The sequence below is a fragment of the Electrophorus electricus genome, chromosome 11, assembly GCF_013358815.1.
Source record: "Electrophorus electricus isolate fEleEle1 chromosome 11, fEleEle1.pri, whole genome shotgun sequence".
Classification (NCBI taxonomy): Eukaryota; Metazoa; Chordata; class Actinopteri; order Gymnotiformes; family Gymnotidae; genus Electrophorus; species Electrophorus electricus.
In genome coordinates, this window is record NC_049545.1 from 19,772,227 (window position 1) to 19,794,631 (window position 22,405).

The 22,405-nt window shown below is 44.0% G+C and overlaps 1 protein-coding gene across 3 annotated transcripts in view; it reads right to left on the bottom strand.

The window, feature by feature from the left end:
- The window catches only part of LOC113575498 (MAM domain-containing glycosylphosphatidylinositol anchor protein 1), a 197,261-nt gene that overhangs the window by 14,011 nt on the left and 160,845 nt on the right, over window positions 1–22,405 (bottom strand). The window contains exon 19 of one of the 3 annotated variants that reach the window (XM_035531890.1): window positions 16,728–21,423. The exons of the other annotated variants lie outside the window; for them this stretch is intronic. Within the exon in view, the coding sequence (XP_035387783.1) occupies window positions 21,326–21,423 (98 nt within the window). The 3' untranslated portion in view covers window positions 16,728–21,325. Of the gene's footprint in view, window positions 1–16,727; window positions 21,424–22,405 lie in introns of those variants that run through there. 3 annotated transcript variants of the gene reach the window in all.

The following is a 22,405-nucleotide window of genomic DNA, read 5'->3' on the forward strand; positions in this document are numbered from 1 at the left end:
CCCCAAGAAATTACCACGTCTACTAAAGTTCTACTGAAGCATCCTTAGGGGTTAATATGTAGTACGAAGGTCTGAGCCTTTGCAGCAAAATGCTGGGATGTAAGTTTTCCTTTTTCTCTCATGTTTTCCAAACAACTTTATGGTACCACAAAACATCTGTTTCCCCATCCAGCTCAAGATTCAGTGTTTGTGATTCCCCACACAGCTGAAGATTTAATATTCTTGATTCTCCAACTAACTGAAGATCCGTTGTTCTTGATTCCTAATCCAGCTGAAGATTCAGTGTTTGTGCTTCTGTGTGCCCAGGAATGGTTTTCTCAGGCTGCCCAGGAATAGTGTTCCATGCCACTGTTTCCTCTGCTCATGAGGAAGCTAGAGATGGATTCCTGTGAAGCTTTGAAACTTAAGCTTAAATAACACTGAATTTAACTGAACTAAGCTGAATGGAATTGATTTGGGTCAAATTGAACTGAATTGAATGTCTGTGCACCTCTGAGGACTGGACAGAAACCCCTCCCTTCTTGAAGGATGGTGACTATGTTTCATGAAGTGCACTCTCTCCTACTTCTAATGAGTTATCCCTTTCAGAGGTAGTGTAGGGCCACACCATAGTGTAGAGATGAACATACCAGAGCCTGCTGATTGGCTGCTCTCTGCGAAACACTGTCACCCTGTAGCCTCGCTCCCTGGTTTCTGGTTTCTCTCTCCCTCTGTACAAGGCAGATGAGAGCATCTGGATGCTTATTAAACACAAAGTTAAGAGATTTCCTGTCACAACAAGATGTCGGCAAGCTCATCCTTGCATTTGTTTTCAGCTGGGTTGATAACTGATCATTTTTACACTGGTTTCTAGGAGGTTACAGAATTGATTTCAAGGTGCAATTACTTGTCTATAAATGGCTCGGCTAAAGGGTTTAGGGCCAGAGAGTCTAGAGAAACGCAATCCAAGCAGGACACTCAGATCACTGGCAAGTCGGCCGCTAACCCCGAGGTAAACACTATGCATAGAAAAGCAGAAGTTAGCTCCTTTGATGCTCCTAGTTGAAACCAACTGCAAAAAAAACTTCACAAACTCCCTATTAGATATTACATTAGACATTTTTAATTAAGACTGAAAATCTATCTAGTGATCTATTTCAATCTATTTTCAGTTTGATTTTTAGTACTGCACTTCCATTCAACAGTTTATATAATTTAAGCTTTTACCCAACAAAAAGTGACATCCCTTTATATACTGGTGATGGAGGGGGACCCCCACCTCTGAAATCCCAGTACAGGCCTCCAGGGCGGCGCTCTCCGGGACGGGTGCCGTTCAGTTTTGGCCTGCAGAGAAAACGCATGGAGTGGAGGTGGTGCCTGCCAATCACACACGGCTTGCACCTAAGGAGTGTGCCAGCTGCACATCCTCACCCAGCATCACGGAGCTGGATAAAATGGATGCAGGAACACTAGTTCTCTCGAGACTCCACTTGAGTCGCAAACGCTAACTGCCTGGCTCTTCTTCCCACTTTTTTTTGTCTCTCTCCCTCGCTACAGTGCCCCAGAGCTCCCAGGAAGACAACGTTTACGTCAACTACAGCCATACGGACTCAGGTGGCGCAGCGTGAGGAACTCCAAACGATGTTCTTCACCTGCTGGCTCTACATGACGCAGGATGAGCTGGTATCTGCACCAGGCCCTGATGAACACACACACACACACACAAACACCTCACAGCCTGTACAGGTTCAACACAGACTGAGGGCATCCAAATTCATTTGGCCTTTGTTGCATAACAGTGTGAAGGTTATATTTAAACAAAGACACAAACACGCATGCTCGCACACCTATGCACACACACACAGACACAGAAACTAGTCTTAAAATGCCTAAACTAATGAATTACCACTGGCCAGAGGCATTTACTCTAAGACAGGTGATCTTCACAGAGCTCATAGAAAATAAACAGACAAAACCCAAACCATGCCTGGTTTTCTGGGATTAAAAGCTGTTCTGGATGCTTTAAACTGTGCACAGAGTGGCTGATGTACCAAGAACAATGCAGAGGACTTACCATGACATGGTCATGATCCCAGTTGTTAGCAGATATGCAAATCTTACATGAACCAGGTGTGTCAAGAGCCATTCATGAAAAAAAAAAAAAATCCAGAAGACCAGGCTCAGATGTGCTGTCATCAGGTGATGAAGAGCTCTCTATGTAATGAAGAGTTTCCTGTGTAATGAAGAGTTCTCCAGAGTCTGGCCTGTACCAGCAGTAGGCTGGAGGGACCTTGGCGGGGGGGGTGCACACACACACACGCGCACACACACACACACACACACGCACACACACACACACACACACACACATTCAGGTGTGCTTATACACACACACACACACACATACATTCAAGTGTGCATACATGCTTATACACACACACGCATGCACACACACACACATTCAAGTGTGTACATATGTATACACACACATGGACACACAGACATATACACATTCAGATGGGCACAAATGTATACACACACAGATGTGCGTGCGCGCACACACACACACACACACACACACCAACACATACAATTAGGTGTGCACACATACATACACACACATATGGATGCACATACCCACGCATTCAGGTGTGCAGACATACACACATAGAAGCATGTGCACCTACACACGCACACACACACCAACACATACAATTAGGTGTGCACACATACATACACACACATATGGATGCACATACCCACGCATTCAGGTGTGCAGACATACACACATAGAAGCATGTGCACCTACACACGCACACACACACACACACACACACACACACACACACGCTCGTGAACATCAGAGCAAATGTTAACATATTTCTCATTGACTTTTATATCTTTCATCCTTGTGCAGTTATTTCTTTTCTCACACTATCTCTTAACGCCTTTCAGAGCAGTGAATAGCTATTGTTCCCTGTCCTGCACAATGGCATTCAGCCCTTATGGAAATATGTCTCCATACTAATGTGAGAGGCAGCTTTATCAACCTCATCTTTTTCATGATTCCCTGTTATTGTTAAGCCAAGGTAACGGCAGCATGTCTGAGACAGCCGGTAAACGCGTTCTACCTTATCCTCCCTGTCTGACGGACCAAACTTGCACCTTGCGAACAAGCTCGTCCGACGTGTTAAATCACAACTCCCTCCCCCACCAAAGACGTCGTGGAAAGGAATGCAATAACAAGTCTTTATCGCTTCCGTCACACACACACATCCTGCCCTAAGTGTGTTATGGGATCGCGGTGTCACGCCCTGTCCAAATGTTACGGTTCTCTAATGGCAGTATCTCACAAAATACGGATGAAGAAATAAAGAATCAAGCATCCATTCCGTGTTTAAAAAGGTCTGTGTGAATTTGAGCATTAGTCTGACGCTGAATTCGGTGTTCCAGTGGCTCGGAAGAGGGTGGGCTTCACTACTATTATATTCACATCCCAGTAAAAGCCTCCATATTAGAAAACACAGTAGACTTTTTTTCCCATTGACCCAAGGAATATCTAACCTGCACTGTGATGTAAACAACTCTCTCTCTCCTGCTCGCTCTCTCTCTCTCTCTCTTTGTCTCTCTCTCTTTCTCTTTCCCTCCTTTCTCACGCTCCCTCCCTCTCTCTCTCTCTCTCCTGCTCTCTCTCTCTCTCTCTCTTTGTCTCTCTCTCTTTCTCTCTCCCTCCTTTCTCACGCTCCCTCCCTCTCTCTCTCTCTCTCTCCTGCTCTCTCTCTCTCTCTCTTTGTCTCTCTCTCTTCTCTTTCCCTCCTTTCTCACGCTCTCTCTCTCTCTCTCTCTCTCCTGCTCTCTCTCTCTCTCTCTCTCTCTCTCTCTTTCTTCCCCCACCTTAATATTGAGAAGTTCATTCTGTTTGTTCTCTCTTGCATGTTTCTCTGTCTGTTAACACCAACATTACCCTTCAGCCCTCATGAATAATCATAAGCCCGAGTACTGGTTCTCTACAGGCCCGGTAGGACAGTGGGAGGCAGCACTTTTGTTGAACCGAATTTTAAACATGCTGCTTCATTTTCTGAGGATGCAAAACTAACCCTGATACTTAAACACTGGGAACGACACAGAGGGGTCTTGTTGCTGATCCTAAATGGTTTGTTACTAATGTTGATCTCTAGGGCCATCACCGGCCAGCTTCACACACTTTTACCTCCGCGTCCGTGCCACAGTGACCCAGTCACTCACAGGAAACGTCAAACTGGCAACAGGACTTCCGTATGCTGCAGGTTATATGCTGTAATCTATTCTATGAGAGTTGTACCCTGAGTCGCGGATGGCTCCATTCAGACATCCAGGCATTTACAATCTATTTATAATCCAATATCCTAACCAAAATGTTAACTGAAGGGAATATTGTGAAGACTATTGATTAAACAGGCAGTAGGAAAATAAACGAGTGTTGAACGGCGGGGGTGGAGGAGGTGGTTGTGAGGAATCGATATGAGTGTTTGTTTTGTGGGTTCAAAGCTTTGCCAGTGCGTTTTATGCTGCACGAACGATCGTTGCGATGACAATGTGACGTTATTTTTAGTGTAATCATGGGAAATGTGAAACCGCTTCAATATCTCAGATTGTCCAAGCATTTCTATTGCATTACATGCAGTGTTATATATCACGAGGATGTATGTTATATGGCATTATTCATTTTTTACTTTGCCAAAAGCAATAGTTAGACTCGAATGAAACATCTTGCTCAATATAACAGCACCGGCTGGAAACTCGGTTTCAAACGGCAGCATTTCTCTTCATCAGAAACATTTCTGCTGTTAAACGTATTATCTATAAATGCATCAGGAACGATATCATTATCATCACCAGGTTTTAACATAATTCTTTTGCACTTTAACATAACAGTTCTATGCTCCTTCTCTAAGAAATGGATAACTTCGTACTGAGTCATCTCATAGCGTCGCAGAGGTAATTTCATAGATAAATCACAGATAATGCAAAACCTCTTGGCCAGCCCAGTAAGCTGTGATGAAAATACCAAACTGCTAATTAACAGAAGCCATCTCCACAACGATTCTGGAATCAGCACTAATACAGTTCTGAAAGCAATTAAGAGTCTGTAATGGTAAAACAAATGATAAGAGAAGGTTAATTGGAAGGGAATTAACATCCAGATTATGCTGTTTGGGCTGTCATGTGGTCAGAAGAAAAGTGGTAGAGAGAGCCAGAGCATGCAGACATCAATTCTCAACCCCAGAGCAAACTTAAAACAGAAAACAGAGGGACGCGGCTAAAAAAAAACTGTGCTATGAAATCTACTTGTCCAAATAAGTAGGTCAAAGCCATACTCCTCTGTTTTAGGGGAAAACTGAAGTATCAGTGTGCAGCCTACTGACAGTCTTACAGTGTTCAGGGCCATCACGGTGCTCTGCATAGTTCCGCTGTAGTGAAAATGCTACTACTGAGAACATCTGGATTAGAAGAAAAAAAAATCTGATTTATTCCTGCTTGCTATAATAATAATAATAATAATAATAATAATAATAATAATAAATGCTACTTTAACAACGCACATTAGGTACATACAAGGATAATAAAATTACTTTTTTTTTAAATAGCAACATGCTAGTTTTGTCATTGTAATAAACAAGGCCTAATTAGGAGCTCTATGCACTGTATGTACTGGACTCTAAATTAATCAAAATTAAAAAGTTAAAAATGCAAAATAAAATAAAATAAAAGTCCAATGGAGGGATTGATAAGTGCACGACTGCCATCTTAAGCACTGTGCTCCGTGTAATCATAGACAGGATAACACAAGTAGATGTGTGTACTAGCCCCAAACCATTAGTCAACCGTTTAAAAAATATTCATTATCAAAAGAACCGTGTAATGCCAAAGATGAATCTTTTGAGTCGTGCTGATCAAATCATAATCCTCTCAACGGCACTCTTAACAAAACCTTTTTGTTCTTTTCATTAAAATCAAACAGAATTGGTCATCCTTTGATTGTATTGTCATATCAGGACCAAAGGAAGCAAACCAAGAACAGAATGGTTCTTGAAGAAGAATAAGATGGTATAGAAAAGGGAGAACACTTATATGAGCTAAATCAAAATCCAATCACTGCCCACTCTCTTCAGCCGCGTCCTCTCCACGTGCTTTAGATTTCCATTTTACCGAAGCAGTCAATCAAATCTGCTCAGCAGGAATGCAAATTTGCACATGCTCAATGAGACTCAAAGAAGCTTGGGATGCTTTAACCTGATGACAACAAGCTCTGAGGTATCCCGAAGGAAGCACGCTCCCATGGAACAAACAAACAGACAGACAGACAAACACGATAACCAGAACTGAAAAGAACTGGTCAACACCAGCATGGCAATGGACTGATACTACATTTTGCGGTTGTGTATGTGGACGTAAGTTGCAGTCGCTTCACGCTGAGGTAAGAGAACACACACTTTGTGTGAAACTTTTATAGAAGGCCCTTTCTATGAGTTACTCATTGAACGTCAAGAAAAGCAAATGAGAAATTCTTGTTCTACACATTCCTGCATTCTCAGGCATCACAAATTTCAAAAGGAAAACAAAAAAAAAAATAGGAGAATAAATGATATTCACAGATGCAAACAACACCCCTCATTCAAGTGCACACGCGCGCACACGGTAACACAAAGGGGATAGTCTGAGGTCTTGTGAACGAAGCTAAACACAAAGATAAACACACAGGCATACACAGGTGTTCAGTCCTCTGAACACACTGCCAAAGTCCCAGTGGCCCGGATTCTCTCCATCGCCCTGGTTCTTTGACCTCGCTGGGATGACAGTTGGGTCACCTACCCCTTCTCCCTTTCCCAGGGCTACCGCCTCATTAACACATGCCTTATGATTACACTTCAGCACTCGCATTACACCTCGCATTAATATCCAGGAATTTAACAAATATGTTACTTTTCTCCATGTCATACCTCTGTGGTCAGAATACATATTTTTCTAGCAGAGTCTATATTTTGCTGGGCAATTCAATCCAAAGCCCACTGCGGATTATCGGAACCTGGACAGGATGGCTTACAGGAGCACTTTGCTATGGGGTGAAAGGTCAGGACCCCAAAGTAAAGCAGTCCACGCTGACCTAACAAGTCCACTCACTGCCGTCTGCCAGCCTGTTTACAGAGAGGAAATGAGAAAAGGCTCTCCCGAGTCCCTTGAGCTATGTGCTGGAGAGTGATGACATTTAACAGAATCAGTCTGAGCTTGGACACTCAAACACAGACATGTGTGTGCACGTGTGTGTGTGTGTGTGTGTGTGTGTGTGTGTGTGTGTGTCACTCATCCACCTCTGTGCTTCTCTGGCCACTCCAGAGTGTGCCGTAATTAAACCTTCCTCCCTTTTGACTTCTCTGTCTTTCCCGGCTTCCTCTGGCCAGCTGGCACGGCTGCCTGTGTGCCACTATCCCTCCTGCTCCTGAGGTGCCGAGGCCTTCACCCCGCCTCTCGTTAATAAACCACGCGGCTGGGCAGGAAGGTTGAGCGGCGGGATGCCTCCGGTGTCACCCAGGGCCCGCTGCTGCCAAGTTGCACACAGCCGGCGGATGAGAACCCGGTGGCGGCCCAGAGCGACTCCACCCCTGTGTACCGCTGTGGGCATGAGCGCCACGTACGAGGACCAACCTGCACTGGCAAGAAGAACAAGTGATGCTCCACGGAACGCCGGAGCAGCGAGGCTCGTCTGGCAGGTGCAGGACGCATCTGACGCCGCATCAGGACAGAGGTAGCATGCTGTTCTTTTCCCTCCCCTCATTGGGATTCACAAGCGATTAGATGAACCCACAGAACTGAATCGTGCAAGTACCTCGTAACTCCCGGAATGTTTTCGTTGTTGTTCTTCAGTGTGGCCACACAGTTCCCTCAACCTAAAGTGCATGCTTCATAGCTTCATCTCCATGTGTAAGGTGTCAGATAGTATCGCGGTCCAATCTCACACCCGATATTTGTATATTGTAGTCCAATTTCCCACCTTGTATTTTTATATTGATATATATATATATATACATATATATATATATATATATATATATATATATATATTATATTGATATTTGTAACAATGGGGAAAAATAAATGAATGTTGGTATGAGGAGGTTACATTCTTCACGAGAGCCAGTTAGCCACATAACAGACAGACTAAGTAATCATAGGTAGAACATAACAAGGACCACGAAGTGCAATACATAGGAGTCAGCGTCAGACACGATTCCCAGGACTCACAGGACACATGTAACACTTTACAACTAATTAAAACAAACAGAACTGTTTATGCACAAGTCCTACTTAATTAATTGGCTGGAAACAGGTGCAGGTAATCATAACTGGGTGCTGCATGGGTGGAGTCAAGGTGGGAGAGGACCAATCAGAAGCAGTGTGGAGACTCCTGGGGTGGAGCTTCCCTGAGGAAGCAATCACTATTAAACAAAATCCTAGCAAGGCATTAAATGACATAATTAAAATAACACTGAACACAATGAACAATGGACCTAATCATATTTCTAAATTTCAGGCTAAATTCAGGCTAAAAGCTAAATGTCAAATTAGCTTTTTTTGGTCATGCTTTCCCCTTGGTCTCTGTGACCTTCTCACAGTCAGGGTGCGATTTCTGCTACTGTTTTCCATATCCCTCATGTTAACCGCTATTTCTATAATGAATCATCTCTACATCAGCGTGCACCTGGACTACAGGTGGAAGGTTGTTCCACAGCCCCATGGGCTGTCTTTTGAGGGGAAATCCAAAGTTTAATTAATGGTGTAGATCTCTACTTTCAGAAGTCCTTCATAACCGTTCGACATCTGGACAGGCTGAGAGGATTGCTTCAAACATGTGAATTCACTTTAATAAGGAAGTCTACCTGCCAGTGTGCAGGGTCAGCTTGGGAGACCAGTTTCGCTCTTTCCTCGTTCCCTCGATTTGTAGACGGAGACCCGGGGAGTTGGCGGCTTAGCAGAATTTTAGGCAGCTCACGTCCGAGATCTCATTTACACTCAAACGCTAGCATGCTGCGTTGGACGCGCTGAAAGCAATTTCCACATCGCGCAGTTCTGCGCTCCTCTGTTTTGAGTTCTATGTCCTCTAGTGAATAAAACCATTTCCAATTCATTAAGTCTTGCTTTTGTTTCAGAGAGGCTGCAAATTAAAGAGGAAGGGTTTTGTTTTTTTTTAATTTTTTACCTTCCCTCTCTCCTTTTCACTCTCCAGGTCTGTCTCTCTTTAACCACAAGGACGTGATGGCACACGTGACTCTTTTTCCTGTTTCCCAATGCCTTGCGCTCCCACGGGCGGCGGAGGAAGGCGCTTACCCATATGCCCCTCTGGCCCACCTGCGGACGGAAGAACGCTTACGGAAGATCGCCACGGTAACCGGTCACCGGATTACCCGGGAAAAACGCTAAAGCAGAGAAGCACGCAAGGTGTTGGTGTTCAGTTCAGGAAAAGGTGCGTGTTTGTTAGTCGCGGGGAACAAAGTTTCACACTAGCGCGAATACCAGCACTAGCTCAAGCTAACCAACCTTAACACGAGCTTTAATGCATCCTCTGCCTCAGTGCTGTCTGAGCACTGCGATGATCCGACCCATGTCACCAAGCATCGCATGCCATCTCCACCGCACACGTCCCACCCCTCACTGGGTTATGCAGCATCCGGGGCAACAGGTACAGGGTGTAAGAGTGTTTGGTCCAATCGCAGCGCCCTCTTAATAGGCTGCTTCGGTCCTCCACACCAGCTTCCTCTCTTCCAGCTCTAATGGACTGACACATTGACCCGCATTTGTGCGAGCAGAGTCACAGCGCAGCTGTCGTAACCACAGCGATGCGCCCATCGGTTTTACAAGGGTTCGGTTGCGCAAGGGACAGACCCGAGTATAAGTTCCATAAAATGATATTGTGGCCTGTGAATGGTTTTTGCGCGTATGTATGAAGGGCTTCCACAGAAAAAGGTCTATCCAGAAATGTAATGCATTTTACATGAGAATTGCTAGAGCTACAGAAGCAGAGAAAGAAAGAACACTCAATAATGGACTGTGGAGCACGCAGGCGGATGTAATGATAGTGGAGTAAATTAAAGTTCCGAGGTGTGCGGGGGGGGGGAGCAGCATCCCACTTCTGGAAAACCGCAGGATTGAGGTGCAGAACAGCGCTTCAGCTCATCAGCTGTCAGCACTCTAGATGTCGGAGGCTTCAGCTATCGCTCCTGTGCACGATTCCAAGGGTTGATTTCTCAGTGCAGTCAACATGATCAATCACTAGTACCCTAGGCCTCGTGCAATTGCTTCACCAAAAAATGAAAGACGCGTGAATGATGTTAGCGAATACAAAACATTAACAATGTATTGGGCAGAAGAAAAACTAGCAAAGCATCATGCAGAATGCTGAAAAAAATCTCACTTATCTCCGAATAGAAATGTAACTCGGTGAACAACAGTGAAGGACACTGTAGTGAGATTAATCTCTGACTTCTCCTGTGCGCGAAGTTCTTTTCAACAGAGAAGAGAGGCCAATCTAAATGGGCAAGTTGGCTATGGAAGGGTTTGATGGCCGCGTTTGTAAAGTAGCATGCCGATGCTAACTGGCGCTCTGGAGCCTCGTTAAAAACTCAATTCTTCTTCAGTTTAGGGCCTCATTGTGGCAGGATGGGCCTAACCGGGCTCTGCTACGTGTACGCTGCCGAGATCGAGCTGCACCGGAATCCGCGTCCGCGGGTTTATGGGGTCGTGTGGGAGTTTGAGATGTGAGGCAGACCTGAGTGTGTGTGTATACAGGAGTAAATCGCCTAACAAAGCCGGAGAAGTGCAGACTCCAAACCTTGACACTAGCCTGCACAGACACGGAAAGGAGAAGAAAACACATCGGGGGGTGGAAGAAAAAGAGACATTGCAGAGTAAACTGAAAAAAAACTATATGTTGTGCAGATGGAAGATACACTAAGGAACATGTCCCTTTAAAACTGTAAGACAATGAAATATTTTGATATGTAACACATGGAGATTTAATACAGTTTTAATTAGGAACTCACTGAACAGGCCACAATTTGAAATTTCAACAACTCAGCAAAGTCAAGGGTTTTCCCTTTAAAAAATCTAATAGAATTTGTGGACATTATGGCATTTAAGGGGTGGGGGGGGGGGGGTATGAATAAAAACAGCAGTTCTAAGATTTTAGTTAAGTAGTGAGTTTTCGCATCCATTTCAAAGATCTGTAGATACAGAACTGGGTCAGAGTAATGTCTAATCTGTCTAACTGTTTATTTGTTTTGCGTTCTTGTGAATATTTTGGATATCCTCATTTATCATTCAACATTGAAATGCTAAAATCATTCATGAAGATACGCTATTGCGCTGTGATGTTTATAGCGTTCCTCTTTTTATCTCTGATCAACTTAAAGTTCATTGTTGATTTTGCGTTTGCTGTATCATCTTACTAGAACTGCTCTGAGAAGGCAAATGCAAACGTCTTTACCTGACAAACATTTATTACACTCATATCTGCAGACATCGCAAACTTTGAGAATGATAAATGGAATGTCAGAGTTGTGACTCTACTGATGAAATGCAGACCTAATGGAATCATTATAGCGCTCTCTGTTCAATTTAGCAAAATGAATGTTTTCATCTTGTACAATAAAAGAGAATTACATTTTCAAAGCGTATTTTAAAGAGCATGTATGCATGCAGGCCTTCTTTAAACATATAAAGCAGGTTTAGGCACTGACATAGCCCCTACACTATTGGTTTCTATACTATGAATAAAAAGGCTTTTACCTTTAAATTCATCTTTAATGTAGAGATGCCTAAATGGGCTTATTCATACAGCAAAGCCATTTACATTACGCTGCCTTCACAGCTGACCAGGTTAGCTGCACTCTTCGATTTGTACATCTAAAAAGCAGAGACACTGACCTCTGTGCTAGTGACAGAACTCAGCTTCGGTACACCACAGATCAGATGTGGTCCATTATCAGACATGGTCCATTCTCAACCTCAGCACACATGTACCACAGATCAGATGCGTTCAGTTATCAGACATGGTCCATTCTCAACCTCAGCACACACATACCACAGATCAGATGTGGTCCATTAGCAGACGTGGTCCATTCTCAACCTCAGCACACGTACCACAGATCACATGCGGTCCATTATCAGACGTGGTCCATTCCTAGTTTTAGCAAACACATACCACAGATCAGATGCGGTCCATTATCAGACGTGGGCCATTCCCAGTTTTAGCACACACATACCACAGATCAGATGCGGTCCATTATCAGATGTAGTCCATTCCCAGTTTTAGCACACAAGTACCACAGATCAGATGCGGTCCATTATCAGACGTGGTCCATTCCCAGCTTTAGCACACAAGTACCACACACGTACCACTCAGCATCTCTGCAGCCATATGGAAAGCAGGGAGCTGGGACAGGAAATTAATCCATTGATTAATTTATACATAATTTATACATACACGGAAACAGATTTAAATCGGAACAAAAGCCTTTCAACTTATTTCAACAGTAACGAGAATTATAGGCACATAGGTTCCCAGCATGTCAAATGCGCTGTTAACAATGATACTTTGTTTCAGTTCATATTTAAATATGATGGATTCATCCACGTTTAGCTTTAGCATTGATGCTCACTTTAATTCACCTATGAAGTTACATTTTATTCATATTTACTGAGTTTCCATGGACTGCTTAATATTTAAATTAAATATCAATACCAAATACCAATAAAATATCTTATATTTGACTGGAATTATGGACGATGTATATAATTCAAATAATAAACAAGAGTGGAGAAGAATATTACACCTGATAGAAATATGCTTAGAGAACCCAGTTATGTATTACACTGGTAGTACAATTTTGTTGTCTACTCTCCTGTTGGTAATTTAACTAGGCAGGATCTTCAGTGACAACGTCAGCCGAACATGCGGTGAAAGTGATGAAATATACTACACAGGGGAAAATGTTTAGAACCTCAGTGGAGCCACAGGCACTAGCTAGTTAGACAGCTCGCAGGACAGCCTGCATTTTGAGCAGGAATAAAACATGGTTATCGAGTTAAATTGTGTCGATAAAAAAAAAAAAAAAAAAGAAAATCAAAATCAACGTGGCACTCACAGGTTAACAAGGTTTTCAGTGAAGTGAAGGGAAATCAAAGTCATGTCGGGAATCACGTCGGGAAGTGTGTCATTTTTTTTCACAGTATGCAAGCCCTGTAATAAGCTGTGACACACTGTTCACCACCAGCAGCAAAAATCACCTAACAGAAACTGATCTTCACGATTAGTTAGCAAATGTGCAACATTACCGCCAAGTCTGATACATGTTGTGCATTCAACATATAACATATTGTGCATAAACACATGTTTATAGGACCGGCATGCAGTAAATCGTTATTATCGTGTGTATGTCTCTCACTACAGCCCAGTCTGGGCAAATCCGATTGACAGATGGAGGTGTGATCAGCCATGACTATAACCAGACCTCCAAAAACATTACTGCTGAAACAGATATTGTGTTCATGACAGTTGTCTGAGAGCATCGTGATAAATTGTTAATTAAAGTTTTCAATCACAACGCAGTCGAGCAGAACAGTGGAACCCTAATTAGCGCCGTATCTAAGTGGGCATCACCTGCAGTCACACAGCTGTTGGACCGGCTCTCCGTTCCGGCTGTAAACAGAGGCAGGGTTGTCCATCGGAACGCTGGGTTCACACAGCTGACTATTTTTTTTCCCCGAGATTCCGGAGATAAAAGCAGAGAGAGCAGAGAGAATATGAGTGAGCCCTGAGGAGGAGGCTAGCTCGAGGTTCAGGCTAGCAGCAAAGCCTTCATCAGAGATCTTCATGCTTTCTCCCTGCTCAGTGCTTGGCCTGAGAGGGAACATCGAGGGGTGGGTTTTAAAACAAGGGGGCTAATGTTCCACACGCAAGCTTTCTCTGATGTAGAGGACAGGCCACGAGGCATTCCGTAACCTCCCAGGAGAGAGTAGTCCATCTTCTTCTGAATGATGATTCTTTGCGGTCTTTCCTAGCCGATTACCGAGCGCACTGAACTTCAGAAAACAGGACAAAATCATAGCAACTGGTAAGAATGGTGTAAATAAATGTATATCAACAGCAAGAAGGTTGCTGCTTAAAAGACAGAAGCCGTGACTGTAATGTGCCAGGATGAGGCAGGTGCGTGCAGATCAAATCCTGGGACGTCTGTTTGAATCAGGGCAATCCAGACACGGTCATGAAACGTGAAGAAGGGCAGGAACACAGGCTAAAGTAAAATTAGGGCATATTCAGAAACGCAAAGTACAAGGAAAGTCCAAAACATGAGAAAATGCTGAATAGAGAAACCGGGGCAATACGTCGCAAAGACGACGAGGATGAGAGAAACATAAATACACGGGATGGGAAACAGGTGCACGCAGTTAGAAAGCCAGGGATGGCGATGTAGGTAGAGGATGGATGCAGCTTCCCTGGCCTTCACCTGGCGGGAAGGGGGTTGATGAGAAACGGATTCCAGGGTTGATGAGCAGGGAGGAGGCATGACAGTGATATACAACCTTTGATAAGAAAACAATTTTAAAAGCCAATAAAATCTATACACTTCAGAATGGTGGAATTAATCCAGCGGTCACATTATTGGTGTTACTGGATTGTGTCTTTTTTTTTTTTTATTCTGATTTTTCAGTATAACGTTGGCTTTTCTTTTCTTTCTTTTTTTTTTTTTTTTGCTTCCTTATGCTGTGAAACCTCAGAGCCAGACATAACTCTTCAACATGACTCTAAACTTCACCATGACTCCAAACGTGACACTAAACCTTTTGCTAGTCCTTTAACAGTTTACATGATTTGTGCACACATACCCAAGCATTAAAGCTTACAGATCGCACTTCAACTTCAGAGTCCCCGCTCTGTGTCAGATACAACGTACGCCAGTGCAGCGAATGCCTGCTCACGGTGTAATGACCCATAAGCAGCTGTGTAGTCAATTCAAATCAAATCAAAATGTATTTATATAGTGCTTTTTACAACAGCCGCTGTCACAAAGCAGCTTTACAAATATTTGAGTCCAAGGCCCCAGTGAGCAAGCCAAGGGCGACAGTGGCAAGGAAAAACTCCCTAAAGCAAGAGGAAGAAACCTTAAGAGGAACCAAGACTCAAAGAGGGGCCCGTCCTCCTCTGGCTAACAATGGTCACCACAATAATAATTTTAAGAGAAAAATTAATTTTTAAAAATGAAAAAAATAATGTCTAGTCCAGCTTTCTAGAGGCCCTAGTTTTGTCCCGAGGTGCGCATGTGTCCGAGATCCATCCCACAAGAGAACATCCATTAAGGGAAATGTAAAAATAGTTTTAAAGGTGTGGTGGTCTACAGGAAGGGACATCGGTCATCAATTTTGTTGGTGTAAACCACTGACATTCATTAAGTATGTTTGTGATTGTGATTATACACATTTGATCATGGAAAAGCATCAGATGTAAAAGTCGGAGGGAATTTGCCAAAGCTTTGCAAAAAAGCCTAGTCGGAGTGCCAGGTTGCGAATGGCCTCACGTGAAAGTAATCAGCTTAGCTCAGGGACGACACTGTCAAATCCCCCTTTTCCAAACATAAAGCTTGTTTGTTGACCAAAGCACTCAATCTCGTGACCCACTCTGGAGATCTCAAGCCTCTTTTGGTCGGCCCTGGTTGGCTTGTTTATTAATGACTTCCTTATCCAGGAGTGAACGCCTGACCCAGACTGTAAGCTGAAACATAAGTGGAAGAGATCAAAATCTTCAGAAAAAGCTCCGACACTCAGTACTCAGGAAGCTGACAGCAGGACTATAGCAAGCAATTCCCTGACAGTGACAAACTGGAATAGGAATGGCAGCAGGAATGGCAGCAGGAATGGCAGTAGGGCAGCTTGCCTACAGAGACGCTGGACCCATATCACACGGGGCAGCTTTGCTGTTTGTTTTGCAAAGCCAAAGGTGTTAAACTCTAGCGGTCTGGCAGAGAAAGTACCTCACAGAGGACAGGGAACACACAACAGTGTGCGATGCACAAATGTCAGAGCTGCAATTTCAGTAATGATTTTCCTTTGCTAATTGCTGGAATTGGAGCTTGTTTCCAAAGTCGGTGTTAATCATCTCAGAACAGAGTGTGAAGGAGGCAGTCATTAGCAAATGCAGCGTGACACTCAGGCCTCCTGTGTCTGCGGATTCATCTCAGTTTCTTTTTTTTTTTTTAACAGGAGCTTTAGCCTGTGAAAACAGTGCACTTCACTTGTGTTGCAGACTATCGGAGCCGATTTGAGAGAATAGGAGTGGATGTGGATTCAGGGAACAAGTTACAGCCTTTTAAGTCTCTGAGCCTTACAGGATCCCCAGCCTTACAGGATCCAGAGCCTTACAGGATTCCCAGCCTTACAGGATCCAAAGCCTTACAGGATTCCCAGCCTAACAGGATCCAGAGCCTTACAGGATTCCCAGCCTTACAGGATTCCTAGCCTAACAGGATCCAGAGCCTTTCAAGATTCCCAGCCTTACAGGATCCAGAGCCTTAAAGGATTCCCAGCCTAACAGGATCCTGAGCCTTACAGGATTCCCAGCCTTACAGGATTCCCAGCCTTATAGGAGCACAATGCTTACAAAGAATGACAAAGATAAACAGTTTTTTTTCCTGATTATTTATTTATATTTTGAAGTCATATTTCAAATATACTTTTCCTCTAAAATATTTCATTACATGACAGAGAATATATAACATCCAGCACCACAAGCTTTTCTTCTGACTTGTGCACCGGTACATTGTGGGGGGGCACAAAAAAAGAAAACAAACAAAACGAATGAAACAAACAAATCAAACATCAAAGAACATCAAAGAACATCAATCAATCCTCTCTGTAGTCTTTGCACACAACACACAGCCTGACCAAATTAATTTAAGGTGACATGGATCGGCCTCAGTGCTCATGGTTCCCCTTCGCACGGGTTTAAGGGAAAGACCAAAAGATTCCACTGATCTGCTCTGGGCCGACGAGGACAAGGGATCACGACTCACTTCTCCAGCAGTGCACTACAGCCACGTAATGAACCCTGTCTGCCAGCGCCGCGAACCGTACGTGCAGTGCCACGCCACACCGAGACAGAAGAGAGAAAGGCTGACCTTTGGGTGTTAATTTAAAACGTGTTTTAGCGTGTTTCACTTGCAGGTAATTTTAATTCCTGCTCTACGATAACAACCTATGACTGCTGCAGACAGGGCACTTGCAAGAAAAACCTCTTCGCCAAAATGCGATGAAAGCAAAAACTACTAAGCCAGGTATCGCGTTCTAATGAAGAGATATGTTTCGTTTCTGAGAATTTACCTTCCAAACAGGGACGTGCGTTGGTACTGATGTCATGCAACAGATTTTCTGAAGTAGGACTGATTTATTGTTCACAGAAAGTCCTTTATTGAAAGTACAAGCCCGTTTAACATGTAGAATCAGTCACGGCTGACGGCATGAATGATCACAACAGTCAGAATGCCAGAGTTCGCGGAGCAAGCAGGCTCCAGGCAAAATGCCCCAAAATTAATTTACGTCATAATCGGTGATCAAACAAGACGATTGACGTGAGAGACTAAAATCACAGAGTGCATGTCACATGCATGGTGAGCTTTACAACTGCGTCAAAAGAAGGGATTCTGTTGTTAAGTAACATGGCTACCATCGGTTTGGGCACCTGTCCTGATACTGTCATGCTCTTGGGAAACCAGGCTTACATCAGTTGGTGTTGTATCACTCATGACTGTGTCTGAGACGCCAAAGCTGAAATAAATGTGATCATCACGTCATTTGAAGGCTGTTGGCCATGGACTGCACGTGCGTGCGCGTGTGTGTGTGTGTGTGTGTGTGCGTGCGTGCGTGCGTGTGTGTGTGTGCGCGCAGGTGAGGTGGGGCTGGGATGTGGTGATAAGAACAAGGTTTCATTCATTTTCATACCCTGGCTTGTTTTCCATAGTTCATCTAATGGCCATTTGGGGCAAATGAGTGTCCATTCATCTGACAAAGCAGAGTAACTGACCTCGGCTTGCACTACTATAGCAATGAGACAGGCTTCAGTAGCACGGGGGCGGAGACCAGGATGGGGTGGGGGGGGGGTCTGGAGTGTTATGGAGAATAGAGCAGAACACGAGGTTAATGCCATTAGCTGAGCACACCAAGGGTATGAGATACTGTCTCACTACACACACCATCCCCACCCACTAGCTCACTCACACTTCTACAACTCTGGGTCACAGACGTTCTCATAACCATTATTTTAATTCATCAGTAGGATGGCTACCCCATCACTCTCTCTCTCTCTCTTTCTCCCTCACACACACGCAGGCATTGAGACAAATTCCAGAGACACTACATATCCTTGGGGGCATACATTGTGCAGTGACTCTCTGTTCACATAGAAACGTATCACAATAGTGCATTAATGAACAGATATATGGTATGAATTTGCCTAACTATGCTGTATGTAAGATATTTTAGGATCAACAGGATTTATACATTTATCACTTTACCTGTACATGCACAGGCGAACACAGGTGAGCACAGGCGAACACAGGTGAGCATGGGTGAACACGGGCAAACACGGGCGAACAAGTGTGAACATGGGTAAACAGTTCATCTTACTTTATCACCAGTGTTAGCACCTACTGTTATAGTTCAAATGGGTGTTAATGTCTGGATGTCACTGGGTACAGGTATGTTGTTTGCACTGTTCATAAGATGCAAGATATGTAAAAAAAAAAAAAAAGAACACTAATAGGTGATATTGACATGAAAAGTGAATGTAGAAATGAATATAATAAGAGAACAAATACAGTATTTAGTTGTGACATGAATGAACTAATATTACATTTAGTTCAGTGGCACATGTCACTGTGTTTCCTCTCCTTAATTCAACTATTGCGTTCTGGAAGTCTTTTGGTGTCTTAACTTTGATTATGATAAATGGTGATTACATGTGCTGTAGAGACTGCAAATGCAGAGTTAGCAATGACATTAACACACAGCTTTGACAAGGCTGAAGACAGAGGCGTGTCCAGCCCATGGGACCACCGGCAACGGGGTAGTTCAGAGAGCTCGGCTCCTGCTATGGACCTACGCTATGACCTGGGATACAAGTCAACACTGATCGCCGATGGCAGCAGACACAAGCTATATTGCATCATAAGATAAATATGAAGTGGTTAAATGTGTGCAAGCGAATTTTACAAGCAGGGGTCAAGGATGGGTCAAAGTCTCAGGGGTCAAAGTCTCACGAGAGAGCCCTGGGGGGTTAAAACATTGCATGTTGGATGAGGACAACAGAGGATGTCTGCAATACTGGGTCAAAGCAAATTTGCGTGATAATATCTAGCTTTAAAATGACCAGTCCACACATGATGCGGATACTCCAACAGAGGCACACGTGTTTGTGCTCCTTACACTCTGCAAAAGTCAGTGTTTATGGTATTTAGATGGATCATGTGATAAACACCATCTATTCCACAGGGGACCTAAGAGAGAGCCCTGATATACCCTCTGGGAGCTTGGTCCTAACATTTAGACATTTCAGAAGAAATGGCTCACATTGCTCATGGTCTGAAACAGTGAGATGTTGTCTGAATAAGCTTATGATACAGTTTGCTCAAACTATAAACTTTGTTGATGACTAAGTGTGTGCTAAACTGTGACGAATGCTTTAAATCAATATTATACCATATTGCTTTAAATGAAAAGTTGGTGCTTGTTATTACTTCTTGAGAACATTTAACTGAAAGATGGTGTTTTGCTTGGTCAACTTGTGCCAAAAAATATGCACTTCTTCTTTTTCCACTCAGTCCACTCAGTGTGGTCCACTTGATTTTTAAGACGTACACCCCACAGCTGATGACGTGTGAATTCTGTACGTGACATTCATTATTGGCCCCCCCTATGAGAGCTTGGGTACACTTTTAAAACTTGTGTCCACAGACTGCCTCCACGCCAGAGGATCAGCAGATCAGCTCAGTCTCAAAGGGCACAGACCTTACCTCCTCCGCAACGAACTTCAGTCGTCCAGCTCCGAGTCTTTATGGATTTCATGCCCCTCCATTTTTGAAAAGGAGGTATGTCAATTCCAATGTCCTTTAATTAGAAACCTGCCAGTGCTGATATACACACTGAAACTCATCTGAAGTGCCATGTGGTTCAAGACCTGGGCAAGATGGACAGTCGTTCTCACTGTTCGATCAGATCCGGTGCATACAGATCTGCGATCGCGTACAGATCCAGGAGCCGATGGGAAAAGGGTAGGCATGGCTGACTTCACTGACTACCCACTGATACAAAATCCAAGCACCACTCCACTAAATTGATATATTAGCAGCAAGACAGGAATCCTTGTTTCTCACAAAGCCAAATGACAAGGCATACAGCAAATTTGTAGATGAACAAAACACTACACAGGGAAACCAAAATTATTACAAAAAAGCATATAAATTTGTGCTTCTTTAGTTCGACTCAATAACAGTTCAAAAAGTTGCTGTCCATCTGTGTTCTGTTGTTGATGTTTATGCTAGTTATCATATACATGTAAATGTACAGACTCGATTCCACGTGGTTTGTCAAAATCGCTCACTGCTGGCCGTGACTCAGCCCGAGGGGCACCCCGTCTTGCTCATCCATCTCGTCCGTCCTGGCTTTTCTCGACACTTTCGGCCTGGCACTCAGCTCAGCCATTGCAGGAATTCACATTTTGTGCAGCGTCAGTCCGCAGGGAGAGACGGGTTGCTTTTGGAGGCTCCGCACCTTTTCTTTGTTCAAAGCTCCGCCTTCATCTTTGGTAGCATAGTTGACACTTTGGCGTGTCAGCAACATAGTAAGGGGGGCGAGAGGGTTGCGGAAGGGGCAGAAGGCAACAAACCTAGAAATATACTGATGTGCTGCAAATATTAATCATGGCTGGGTTTAGAGGAATGTTCGGAGGAAAAGGTTTCGGTTAAGGTGCCATTTTCGCAGGTCACAGAAGCCACACAAATAGTTTCCAGGAGGTTAAATTTGAACAGAAGACAATGATAGAAACAAAGGTCCGTGTGGGGGGAACGGGGGCAGATGCAGTGCTGAGAATGATAAAAGGTCCGTGCGGGGGCAGGGTGGCCAGAGATAACGGGGTGAAATATGAAGAGGCAGAGATAAAAAGAAACTGAAACTGTGAGAGCGGGGTGGTGGGGGCGCGTCTGGGCAGTGCTGGTTAGTGCCGCAGGAGGCAGGCGGCGTGACGGGGGAATTTCGAGAGCGTCGGCCATCATCTTGTGAGAAACAGCCCGCATAGGCACAAAGAGCTGAGGAGAACACCACTCCGGGCTGCAGGGTGAAGGCTCCAGGCTGATCCAGGAAGCACATCTACAACACAAACACACAGGACAGGACTCACACACACAGCCTTTACACACACATCCTGCTATTCAGGTACATCGCGGCCGCTGTAAGATGAGGCAGCGAGGCTTTGTTGCTTTGGTTCTTAGCCAATGAGAAGCTTGCACTTTGATCTTAGCCAATGAGAAGCTTGCTTTCTGATCTTAACTAATGAGAAGCTTGCTCTCCGAGCTTATCCAAAGAGAAGCTTGTTCTCTGGCCTTAGCCAATGAGAAGCTTGCATTCTGATCTTAACCAATGAAAAGCTTGCTCTCCGAGCTTTGCCGGGGGATACATTTTTATGATATGCATTTTGCTTTGCACATTTAACTGCTTGAAGTGCTAAGTTTTTTTGCTGTCAGAACAGGTGTCTTGTTTTTGTTGACATCATCTTCCCCCCAGGCTGAGCAAGCCTAGCTTTTGCCGGACTCATTGTGAAGGTGAATAACTCTATGATTGCTCTCTAAAGTGCGTGACCTCCACTTTGCTCTTGCTTACCATCTAAATGCACACTTAGCAGAGCTTTGCGCAGATTACTGCTTTTTTTTTGCTGTGGCAATTCTAATTTATACATCTAATTATGTATTATCAATTGAGATGATAATAAACTTATTTGTTTTTTTCATTACAAATACAACAAAACGGGTAGGTTTATTATCATGCTGATTAATATTTAATTAAAACCTCTAAGTTATAATGTTAATATTTAATTACAAAAATAACAAAATATTTTATTTTTCTTCAGGGAGCTTCACATCCCTAGCACCACATCCCTTGACGGCCCGATTCGCGCCGTCCCACCCTACCTCCACCCTACCACACCCCACCCAAACCCACCACACCCCAGCCAAACCCTTCACCGCTGCACCTCACACACAGAGACTCCGTGCGCGCATCTGAACAGGTACCATCCCTGCGTCTGCTTGCCGCTGCTGGCGGGTGCCTGCCCCACTGCGGCAATTTGACGCGC